General features: G+C 49.8%; 1 protein-coding gene across 1 annotated transcript; it reads left to right on the top strand.

Annotated features, from left to right (window-relative positions):
- The first annotated feature begins 1,509 nt into the window (after window positions 1-1,509).
- vps45 (vacuolar protein sorting 45 homolog) lies at window positions 1,510-9,457 on the top strand. The gene is made up of 15 exons (XM_084563680.1): window positions 1,510-1,795; window positions 2,027-2,161; window positions 2,276-2,336; window positions 2,454-2,533; window positions 3,174-3,242; window positions 3,320-3,457; window positions 3,628-3,738; window positions 3,854-3,988; window positions 4,072-4,185; window positions 4,273-4,440; window positions 5,010-5,168; window positions 5,268-5,375; window positions 5,682-5,803; window positions 5,878-6,009; window positions 8,996-9,457. The coding sequence occupies exons 1-15, from the start codon at window positions 1,703-1,705 to the stop codon at window positions 9,081-9,083; spliced, it is 1,713 nt and encodes a 570-aa protein (XP_084419806.1). The 5' UTR covers window positions 1,510-1,702; the 3' UTR covers window positions 9,084-9,457.
- The last annotated feature ends 3,318 nt before the right edge of the window (window positions 9,458-12,775 follow it).

The following is a 12,775-nucleotide window of genomic DNA, read 5'->3' as shown; positions in this document are numbered from 1 at the left end:
GTGTCTACGTGTTTGCTAGCAGTGATTAGCATGCTAACGCTAACATGGGAACGTCCGCTCCACACCGATACACAGACCAGTTATTTTATAATATTGATCTCATTACGACTGTTGTCAATAAAACCAAATAAGACTGTTGGATTAAAGAGACCAGAGAGAACACCAGTGGCCCTTCTGAGGAGCCATGACAGTGTTAGCACAATAAACAGATCAATGAAACCATGCTAGCGATGAGCTAGCCCGTGTTAGCTGCTGCTAGTCACCGATGAGTTTAAATGTTTAACAATCTGACATTATCTACGTTCGTTTAGTTCGTCATACGATGTTTTATTACGTTTTATTACATTTATTACGTCCATTGTGTAAAAAGGTGTTATCTGTGGTGCTCCTGTAATAATAATAATATGTGTAATCCTCGTTAGCTTCCTCTGAGCAGCAGCTAGCTACTTTCTAGACCGAGTTTAAAGTCTGTTAAATACTAAGTTAAAATAACTGATCAACAAACTCTAGTGACTTTAAGTTAAGGCTCATTAACAACATCAGATTTAAACTGTTGTCTGAGAAACATTAGCAGATGTTTACAGCTGATAGCTTAAGCTAAATAAAAAGGATAAAGAAAACGTATTAATTTTATTATTATAAGGTTATTATATAATACGTTGATCTCATTTACATTAATAGTTTATATACATAAATTAATTTCCACAGAATCACAGTTCTGCATAAACTAACACTAAAGTTAATTTGTCAAAACCTAAATACAACATACCTGAATACCTGGACAGGTGCTTTTATTTACCGCCTGTTATATAATTCATTTATACATTTATAATGAATTTCTTTTTCTTTTCCTTCCTTGTTGTCTGCTCTGTGTGAACTTAATTGCTGCCTGGAGACAAGTTTTCTGAATCTGAATCTTTAATCATGTTCAGACCGTGTTCCACACAGATTACTATCATGACATAATGTCAGAATATAATCAGACCATCAGACTTTAATCCAAACCAGCAACAGATGTGTTACCTTTAATTAACAGAATATTTACGTTCATATTATCTTCATCATTTTGTTATTTTTACTTCCATTCTTTTAAAAAAACTCTACAAGTCCAGTTGTCTTTTTTAAACCTATTTTGTATAAATCTGGATGACTGTTAACCTTCACAGACATTTCATTCTTCTGTTTTCTTAATTAATAATCTTGTTCAGGGTCAGAGTTAAGATACAAAAATACAGTGTACAATTTATCATGTATAAATAGCACAATATAAGCCTTTATATATCTCCTTTCTTAACGTTTCTACATAAAGAAAGTAGATCTTGAAATACGTGTTTATATTAAACTACACAACACAGTTAAAAGTTTAAAACACATATATTTTAAATATATCATTAATAGTAATAAAATAACTAATGATAGACTGACATAAAATAACTATTTATTGAAAGTTTAAACACATGAACGTTTGTGAAAGAAAAACAAACGTTTACGTGCTGACGCGTCTGCGCAGTCGCAGTGGGTCAGACCTGGTGACGTCAAGGACCCGGAAGGAAGCGGGAGTGTTTTTGTCGCAGCAGCTGATTTTTGTCTGAAAGCAGCAGAACCAGAACCTCCACAGTTACAGCTGCTGCTTGTTCGTTTGTTTGGTTTATTGATTGATTATTTATTTGTCTGTTTGTTATTTTCTTTGTCTCGCGCCACCATGAACGTGACACTCGCCGTGAAGCAGTACATCTCCAAGATGATCGAGAACAGTGGGCCCGGGATGAAGGTGCTGCTCATGGACAAAGAGACGGTAAGAGACCGACGGTACCGGGCTGACCGTCTGGTCCTGGCCCTGGTCCTGGCCCTGGTCCTGGTCCTGGCCCTGGCCCTGGTCCTGGCCCTGGCCCTGGTCCTGGCCCTGGTCCTGGTCGGGTTTAATAGTTACAGTGCTATTACCTGCATACGTGTTTATTGTGTTACAGTAAAACTAAACCTGTGTGTGTGTGTGTGTGTGTGTGTGTGTGTGTGTGTGTGTGTGTAGACCAGCATCGTGAGTGTGGTCTACACTCAGTCTGAGATCCTGCAGAAGGAGGTTTACCTGTTTGAACGCATCGACTCTCAGAACAGAGACAACATGAAGCACCTGAAGGCAATCTGCTTCCTGAGACCCACCAAGGTACAAGTACACCTGTAGTACACCTGTAATTCACCTGTAGTACTCATGTAGTATCTCACTAGTACACCTGTAATCCACCTGTCAGTCAATGAGTGATGTGTTCGTGTCCTGTAGGAGAACGTAGAACATCTGATCCAGGAGCTGAGGAGACCAAAGTACAACGTCTACTTCATCTGTGAGTCTCTGATCAGACATTTAACATTTCTGATCACAACAAACCTTCACTGATCAGAGACGTTTCTTTCCTGTGGAGGATTCACAGATGACGATGATCATGTTGTGTTTGTTTCAGACTTCAGTAACGTCATCAGCAAGAGTGAGATCAAAGCTCTGGCCGAGGCTGACGAACAGGAAGTGGTGGCTGAAGTCCAGGTGAGCCTCAAGAGCCAGAGGTTAGCCAGAGGTTAGCCAGACGTTAGCCAGAGGTTAGCTAGATGTTAGCCAGAGGTTAGCTAGATGTTAGCCAGAGGTTAGCTACATCTTAGCTAGATCTTAGCCAGATGTTAGCCAGAGGTTAGCCAGACGTTAGCTAGATGTTAGCCAGAGGTTAGCTAGATGTTAGCCAGACGTTAGCCGGAGGTTAGCTAGATGTTAGCCAGAGGTTAGCTAGATCTCAGCTAGATCTTAGCCAGATGTCAGCCAGAGGTTAGCCAGACGTTAGCTAGATGTTAGCCAGAGGTTAGCTAGATCTTAGCTAGATCTTAGCCAGACGTTAGCCAGAGGTTAGCCAGATGTTAGCCAGAGGTTAGCCAGATGTTAGCTAGATGTTAGCCAGATGTTAGCCAGATGTTAGCCAGATGTTAGCTAGATGTTAGCCAGATGTTAGCCAGAGGTTAGCTAGATGTTAGCCAGAGGTTAGCCAGAGGTTAGCTAGATGTTAGCCAGAGGTTAGCCAGAGGTTAGCTAGATGTTAGCCAGACGTTAAGAGCTGCTCAACGATTTCCTGATCCATGGATGATCCTGGATGCCTGTTGCCGTTGTCATAGCAACATGTGTGTGTTTCCATTTGCAGGAGTTTTATGGAGACTTCATCGCTGTCAACCCTCACCTGTTCTCCCTCAACCTGCAGGGAGTCTCCAGGGTGAGACCTCGTCTGATTATTGACCAGCTGTGTCTGTTTTAATATTTACACCTGAACTCGTCCCTGTCCGTGGTCAGGGTCGGAGCTGGGAGCCCTCCATGTTGTCACGCTGTACTCAGGGTCTGACCTCCGTCCTCCTCGCTCTGAAGAAATGTCCAGTGATCCGCTACCAGCTGTCCTCAGACATGTCCAAACGTCTGGCTGAAAGCGTCAAGGTTTGTCTCGAGCTCAGTTGATCTGAATCAGATCGTTTCTGATTCTTTCTGCTTCAGCTTCACTGACCCGTTGATGATCAGAATAACCTTCACAAATCAAACCAGGAAAGATGAATAAATAATAAAGTCGTAAAAGTAATTATCATAAACATCATTAACTCTGTTCTCAGCAAATCATCACCAAGGAGTACGAGCTGTTTGACTTCAGGAAAACTGAAGTTCCTCCTCTGCTGCTGATCCTCGACCGCAGCGATGACGCCATCACGCCGCTGCTCAACCAGGTGACCAATCACAGCACAGCACACTGTGACATCATCAGCTCCAACCAGGAAGCTGTTAAACCCGTTCTCAGTTTGTCTGATAGTCACTCAGTGTTGTATGACGTCACTGTTTCAGTGGACGTACCAGGCAATGGTCCACGAGCTGCTGGGTCTGAACAACAACAGGATCGACCTGTCCAGGGTCCCGGGGATCAGCAAAGACCTGAAGGAGGTGGTTCTGTCTGCGGAGAACGACGAGTTCTACGCCAACGTGAGTCTGATGTTTATCATTCACCTGGTAATGATGGAAACCACAGGGACGTCTTCAGAACCAAACTCTTGTGTCTCTGTTAGAACTTGTACCTGAACTTTGGTGAGATCGGCACCAACATCAAGAACCTGATGGAGGATTTCCAGAAGAAGAGACCTAAAGGACAACAGAAGCTGGAGTCCATCACAGACATGAAGGTCAGAGACGCACTGTCTCTGCTTCTTCTTCTTCATCTTCTTCTTCTTCTTCTTCTTCTCTTCCTAACGTCCCTGTCGTCCCTGCAGGCGTTCGTAGATAACTACCCTCAGTTCAAGAAGATGTCGGGCACCGTGTCCAAACATGTGACGGTGGTGGGGGAGTTGTCCCGGCTGGTGGCGGAGCGGCAGCTGATGGAGGTGTCAGAGGTGGAGCAGGAGCTGGCCTGTCAGAACGACCACTCCAACGCCCAGCAGGTACCAGGCTGTCCTGAGTCCTCACCGGCCCCAACGAGCCTTAACGAGCCCTAACCAGCCCTAACCAGCCCTAACGAGCACTAACCAGCCCTAACAAGCCCTAACCGGCCCTAACCAGCCCTAACCAGCCCTAACCAGCTCTAACCAGCTCTAACGAGACCTAACCAGCCCTAACCAGCCCTAACGAGCACTAACCAGCCCTAACCAGCCCTAACCAGCCCTAACCCGGCCCTAACCAGCCCTAACCGGCCCTAACCCGGCCCTAACCAGCCCTAACCCGGCCCTAACCGGCCCTAACCTGGCCCTAACGAGACCTAACCAGCCCTAACCAGCCCTAACGAGCACTAACCAGCCCTAACCGGCCCTAACCAGCCCTAACCAGCCCTAACCCGGCCCTAACCAGCCCTAACCAGCCCTAACCCGGCCCTAACCAGCCCTAACCCGGCCCTAACCAGCCCTAACCGGCCCTCACCGGCCCTAACCTGGCCCTAACCAGCCCTAACCAGCCCTAACCCGGCCCTAACCAGCCCTAACCAGCCCTAACGAGCCGTTTCCTGTCCTCCTGTCAGAGCGTCCGGCGGCTGCTGCAGAACCCTCGTCTGTCGGAGCTGGACGCCGTCCGCCTCGTCATGCTCTACGCTCTGAGATACGAGCGCCACAGCAGCAGCATCCTCCCGTCTCTGATGGACGAGCTGAGCAGGAGAGGAGTGTCTGAGCGACACCGCAGGGTAACCATGTGACCACAGCGCCCTCCTCTGATTGGACAGACAGATGTCATGTGATACGTCATGTTGTGTGTGTGTGTGTGTGTGTGTGTGTCATCTCAGATGGTTCAGTGTGTGGTGGAGTACGGCGGCAAGAGAGTCAGAGGAAGTGACCTCGTCACGCCAACCGACGCCGTCGCCATCACCAAACAGTTCTTTAAGGGACTCAAGGTACACACACACAATAACACACACACACACAATAATACACACATACACTTTAACACACACACACAATAACACAATAACACACACACACACAATAACACACACACACACACACACACAATAACACACACACACACAATAACACACACACACACACAATAACACACACACAATAACACAACCTTGTTACAGTAACACATGTAGAGTGTGAACCTACTTCAGTGTGTGTTGTTGTACACGTGTGTGTGTGTTATTGTGTGTGTTATTGTGTGTGTTATTGTGTGTGTTATTGTGTGTGTATGTGTTCAGGGTGTAGAGAACGTCTACACTCAGCATCAGCCTCTTCTTCACGACACTCTGGATCAGCTGATCAAAGGACGACTCAGAGACAGTCAGTTCCCCTACCTGGGAGCCAGCAGCCTCAGAGACAGGTGTGTTACCTGCTCATGGGGTCGTGGGGTCGTGGGGTCATGTGATCACCTGACGAGGTCGTGATGTGTTCCAGGCCTCAGGACATCCTGGTGTTTGTGATCGGTGGAGCCACGTATGAAGAAGCTCTGAGCATCTACAACCTGAACCGCAGCACACCTGGCGTCCGCATCGTCCTGGGAGGAAGCAGCATCCACAACACCAAGAGGTACGCACACACCGGCCACTTCATTAGGACAAGAGGTACACACACCGGCCACTTCATTAGGACAAGAGGTACGCACACACCGGCCACTTCATTAGGACAAGAGGTACGCACACACCGGCCACTTCATTAGGGACAAGAGGTACACACACACCGGCCACTTCATTAGGGACAAGAGGTACGCACACACCGGCCACTTCATTAGGGACAAGAGGTACACACACACCGGCCACTTCATTAGGGACAAGAGGTACGCACACACCGGCCACTTCATTAGGGACAAGAGGTACACACACACCGGCCACTTCATTAGGGACAAGAGGTACGCACACACCGGCCACTTCATTAGGACAAGAGGTACACACACACCGGCCACTTCATTAGGGACAAGAGGTACGCACACACCGGCCACTTCATTAGGGACAAGAGGTACGCACACACCGGCCACTTCATTAGGACAAGAGGTACACACACACCGGCCACTTCATTAGGGACAAGAGGTACACACACACCGGCCACTTCATTAGGGACAAGAGGTACACACACACCGGCCACTTCATTAGGGACAAGAGGTACACACACACCGGCCACTTCATTAGGGACAAGAGGTACACACACACCGGCCACTTCATTGGGACAAGAGGTACGCACACACCGGCCACTTCATTAGGGACAAGAGGTACGCACACACCGGCCACTTCATTAGGGACAAGAGGTACGCACACACCGGCCACTTCATTAGGGACAAGAGGTACGCACACACCGGCCACTTCATTAGGACAAGAGGTACACACACACCGGCCACTTCAATAGGACAAGAGGTACACACACGCCGGCCACTTCATTAGGACAAGAGGTACGCACACACCGGCCACTTCATTAGGGACAAGAGGTACGCACACACCGGCCACTTCATTAGGGACAAGAGGTACGCACACACCGGCCACTTCATTAGGGACAAGAGGTACACACACACCGGCCACTTCATTAGGACAAGAGGTACGCACACACCGGCCACTTCATTAGGACAAGAGGTACACACACACCGGCCACTTCATTAGGGACAAGAGGTACACACACACCGGCCACTTCATTAGGGACAAGAGGTACACACACACCGGCCACTTCATTAGGGACAAGAGGTACACACACACCGGCCACTTCATTAGGGACAAGAGGTACACACACACCGGCCACTTCATTGGGACAAGAGGTACGCACACACCGGCCACTTCATTAGGGACAAGAGGTACGCACACACCGGCCACTTCATTAGGGACAAGAGGTACGCACACACCGGCCACTTCATTAGGGACAAGAGGTACGCACACACCGGCCACTTCATTAGGACAAGAGGTACACACACACCGGCCACTTCAATAGGACAAGAGGTACACACACGCCGGCCACTTCATTAGGACAAGAGGTACGCACACACCGGCCACTTCATTAGGGACAAGAGGTACGCACACACCGGCCACTTCATTAGGGACAAGAGGTACGCACACACCGGCCACTTCATTAGGGACAAGAGGTACACACACACCGGCCACTTCATTAGGACAAGAGGTACGCACACACCGGCCACTTCATTAGGACAAGAGGTACGCACACACCGGCCACTTCATTAGGGACAAGAGGTACGCACACACCGGCCACTTCATTAGGACAAGAGGTATGCACACACCGGCCACTTCATTAGGGACAAGAGGTACACACACACCGGCCACTTCATTAGGGACAAGAGGTACACACACACCGGCCACTTCATTAGGGCAAGAGGTACACACACACCGGCCACTTCATTAGGACAAGAGGTACGCACACACCGGCCACTTCATTAGGGACAAGAGGTACACACACACTGGCCACTTCAATAGGACAAGAGGTACACACACACCGGCCACTTCATTAGGGACAAGAGGTACGCACACACCGGCCACTTCATTAGGGACAAGAGGTACGCACACACCGGCCACTTCATTAGGGACAAGAGGTACACACACACCGGCCACTTCATTAGGACAAGAGGTACACACACCGGCCACTTCATTAGGGACAAGAGGTACACACACACCGGCCACTTCATTAGGGACAAGAGGTACACACACACCGGCCACTTCATTAGGGACAAGAGGTACGCACACACCGGCCACTTCATTAGGGACAAGAGGTACGCACACACCGGCCACTTCATTAGGGCAAGAGGTACACACACACCGGCCACTTCATTAGGACAAGAGGTACGCACACACCGGCCACTTCATTAGGGACAAGAGGTACACACACACCGGCCACTTCAATAGGACAAGAGGTACACACACACCGGCCACTTCATTAGGGACAAGAGGTACGCACACACCGGCCACTTCATTAGGGACAAGAGGTACGCATACACCGGCCACTTCATTAGGGACAAGAGGTACACACACACCGGCCACTTCATTAGGACAAGAGGTACACACACGCCGGCCACTTCATTAGGGACAAGAGGTACGCACACACCGGCCACTTCATTAGGGACAAGAGGTACGCACACACCGGCCACTTCATTAGGACAAGAGGTACGCACACACCGGCCACTTCATTAGGGACAAGAGGTACACACACACCGGCCACTTCATTAGGGACATGAGGTACACACACACCGGCCACTTCATTAGGGACAAGAGGTACGCACACACCGGCCACTTCATTAGGGACAAGAGGTACGCACACACCGGCCACTTCATTAGGGACAAGAGGTACGCACACACCGGCCACTTCATTAGGGACAAGAGGTACGCACACACCGGCCACTTCATTAGGGACAAGAGGTACGCACACACCGGCCACTTCATTAGGGACAAGAGGTACACACACACCGGCCACTTCATTAGGGACAAGAGGTACACACACACCGGCCACTTCATTAGGAACACTAGTGGAACCAGAGTGGAAACAGACCACTGTCCAGGGGACGTCATCTCTCTCTTTCTTTCTCCGTCAGCTTCCTGGAGGAAGTGATGTCATCGACGGGTCACAGCAGCGGTGGCGACAGAGCGCAGGGGAGCGGTCGCCATGGCAACAGACGCTGAAACACTACAGCCACTCTTCTTCTTCAGCTCTCATCATTCCCTCCATCTGCCTGTGTGTGTTTTAAAGGAACTGTCTCTGGCCACAATATTAGGAACACCCCTGACTTCATGGCTGCAGATCAGCTGACTCCCATCAGACCAGCTGATCAAAACCAGCTAACTCTGCTAGCATGCTGCTGGCTAACTCTGCTAGCATGCTGCTGGCTAACTCTGCTAGCTCTGACTGAACGTTCTTGGAGGAGGAGACTCAAACAGGAAGTGATTGATCACCGCCTATAAGTCAATAATCTGTCATTTAATGTCAACATTTTTATTTTCAGTCTCTCGTGTGTCTGAGTGTTTTAACCAATAAAAGAGAAACCATCACGCTGTCACTGCATTAAGTTCTTTTAATCATCATTTTATCATAGTTCATGCCTGATGTTATAATTATTATTTATCAGTAAACATTCATGAAGATCTGTTAATCAGCTGAAGTTCTTCATTCACTTTAATGTTCTAGACAAACGCTGGACTTTGACCTGGACTTTGGTTCAGTCTGGTTCTGTCGACTCATCATGAAACCACAGTCTGTTTGTCGGCGGCGCTTTAACCTTGACACACTGACGATGAGCTGCTACTCAGAAATGAATCGATCCAGTTCTGAACATGGACCAGAGTAAACATGGCTGCATACGCCACAAGAAGCAAGAGATTAGTTCTTGCTCCTAGGGCTGTGAGAACAAGAACAAATCTGGTTCTGGTCAGGTCATTTATACTTCATGTGAAATCCCTCCTACTGCAGCATATACCACACACGCTAAGCATTGTGGGAGATGTGGGAGATGCACTTTTCTTATATTTACAGATTTCGTCCGATCAACAACGATGTTGTGTCACAGTGTTTGTTCAGCTCCCACACAGTACGATCTCTGCTCAGGAGAGCTTACAGAGACCTTCATTAAACACTTCTACTTCCAGTTTCTGACCAATCACAGAACAGTGAAGCTGAGAACAAGCTGTGAGAACAAAATGACCTCGTTTGTGGAGTGAGAACAAACTCGTCTCAGAGTATTTAACCGTCTTTAGTGAACGTGTCACGCTGACATTAAACCCTCTGGAGGTCTGGAGGCAGATCAGTTCTTCATGAAACAAAGAAACTGTTGATCCTGATGGACCTTGACCCTGATCGCTGGACACAATGTTTGCGGTGGTGGACGGTGGACAGAGCGTCCAGGGTCCAGACGTCCATCAGTATAAAAAGCGCTGTGTCTCTGTGGAGCGATCCGTCCTCTGACTCATCATGAATCCTCTGAGCAGAGTTCTGCTGCTCCTGACGCTGCTCGGCCTCAGCGCCGCCGCACAAGAAGGATGCAACCTGCCGGAGAAAGTTCAGGCACATGAGATGAGCCAGGTGAGACACACACACAACGTACAGCCTCCATGTTTGTGTGTCTCTGTTGTGTCAGCTGATCCAACAGATGTTTGTCCTCACAGCTGCTGGATGTGCCTTGGATTCTGGTGGAGGCCTTTTCAGATTACGCTGCAGGGACGGAGCTACTGAAGATGGTCAACAGCTCGAGGATGGAGCTGAAGACGACGCATGACAACAAGACCTTCCTGTTTGACGAGAAAAACATCGTGTAAGATTTAAAAAGGTTTCATCAGGTACTGGTCCAGGAGACGTCCTCAGGTCTGGGTCTGACTGAAGTCTCTGATTTCTTTTAGGGGTGGAAAATGTCACAACTTTCGTCTCAACATGTCGATCTCTGACCCCACAACGTCCAACCACTCCCTCTACCTGTCCACCCCAGGTGAGTCCTGAACACCAAGCACTAATCAGATGGTCTGACCTCTAGTCTGACCTCTAGTCTGGTCTGGTAGTTTTCTTAGTTTCTTGAACCTCGTCCCTCCAGGTGTCCAGGAAGAGGACGGCGTGGAGTCTCCATACGACGACCAGGGCCGAGCCATCGTCTTTCAGTCCAGTCCGGATGGTCTGATCGTCATCTACAGCGGCGTGTTCGTGGGAACGCCGGGCAAGATGCTGCTGTTCTACAGTGAGGCCGGACGGTTCTTCAGATAAAACTGTCGACTCTTCCACTGCTTTCATTGACTTCACGTTTAACTTCCTGTTTGCTCTGTGCAGGGAGAGAAGGGAAAGTGGACGCTGACGAGCTGAAGGCGTCTCAGACCGTCCACAGAGACTTGGCCCAGTGCCTCCAGTTCCTCACCTCCTCACATTTCCGCTACGATGGGAAGTCAGGTCAGTTAAACTCCTCAGGACCCCTGCAGGTCTGGGACCCCTGCATGTCTGGGGCCCCTGTAGGTCTGGGACCCCCTGCAGGTCTGGGACCCCTGCATGTCTGGGGCCCCTGTAGGTCTGGGACCCCTGCATGTCTGGGGCCCCTGTAGGTCTGGGACCCCCTGCAGGTCTGGGACCCCCTGTAGGTCTGGGGCCCCTGCAGGTCTGGGGCCCCTGTAGGTCTGGGACCCCCTGTAGGTCTGGGCCCCCCCCCCTGTAGGTCTGGGACCCCCTGTAGGTCTGGGACCCCTGCATGTCTGGGGCCCCTGTAGGTCTGGGACCCCCTGCAGGTCTGGGACCCCTGCATGTCTGGGGCCCCTGTAGGTCTGGGACCCCCTGCAGGTCTGGGACCCCCTGTAGGTCTGGGGCCCCTGCAGGTCTGGGGCCCCTGTAGGTCTGGGACCCCCTGTAGGTCTGGGCCCCCCCCCTGTAGGTCTGGGACCCCCTGTAGGTCCAGGGCCCCTGTAGGTCCAGGACCCCTGTAGGTCTGGGACCCCCTGTAGGTCTGGGACCCCCCCTGTAGGTCTGGGACCCCCTGTAGGTCCAGGGCCCCTGTAGGTCCAGGATCCCTGTAGGTCTGGGGCCCCTGCAGGTCTGGGACCCCCTGTAGGTCTGGGACCCCCCCTGTAGGTCTGGGACCCCCTGTAGGTCCAGGGCCCCTGTAGGTCTAGGACCCCTGCAGGTCTGGGACCCCCTGTAGGTCTGGGACCCCCCCCTGTAGGTCCAGGACCCTCTGCAGGTCTGGGACCCCCTGCAGGTCTGGGGCCCCTGTAGGTCTGGGACCCCCCCTGTAGGTCTGGGACCCCCTGTAGGTCTGGGACCCCCCCTGTAGGTCCAGGACCCTCTGCAGGTCCAGGACCCCCTGCAGGTCCAGGACCCCCTGTAGGTCCAGGACCCCTGCAGGTCCAGGACCCCCTGCAGGTCTGGGCTCTGTTTTTCTGATGGTAGTCTTGTGTTTGTTTCTCTGCAGAGTTTTGTGTTGAGAAGAAAGAACAGAAAGATGCGTAAGACGAAGAGACGACTTCAAGAAGAACTGAAGACAAACGTTTATTTGATGAAATAATTAAAGACGTTTTTTCCTGTAGATCATTTCTGACACGTTTGAGTTATTTTGTCATATTTACTTAATAAATAAATAAATTCTCAGACGTTTGAGTCCAAGGTGTCAAACATCAGATCAAATAAATCTGATTTACAATCAAATTAAATCTCTTAATGAATTATAATCAAGATGTGCTGTTTATAATATATACAATAATTATTAATTATTTTGAACCATCTTCAATAAACGTTTTAATTCTATAATTAAATTAAATCAGAGTGCTGCAGTGCTCGGGTTCCGCCGCTGGGCGTCGCTGTCTGGCTCCACGTTAATTAATGTTGGCTGCGTCGCGCGTCCGCGTGGGAGAGC

This window comes from Chelon labrosus, assembly GCF_963514085.1.
Source record: "Chelon labrosus genome assembly, chromosome: 16".
NCBI classification, from domain to species: domain Eukaryota; kingdom Metazoa; phylum Chordata; class Actinopteri; order Mugiliformes; family Mugilidae; genus Chelon; species Chelon labrosus.
The sequence above is the reverse complement of the archived record's forward strand: the minus strand, read 5'-3'. Positions and strand labels throughout refer to the sequence as shown.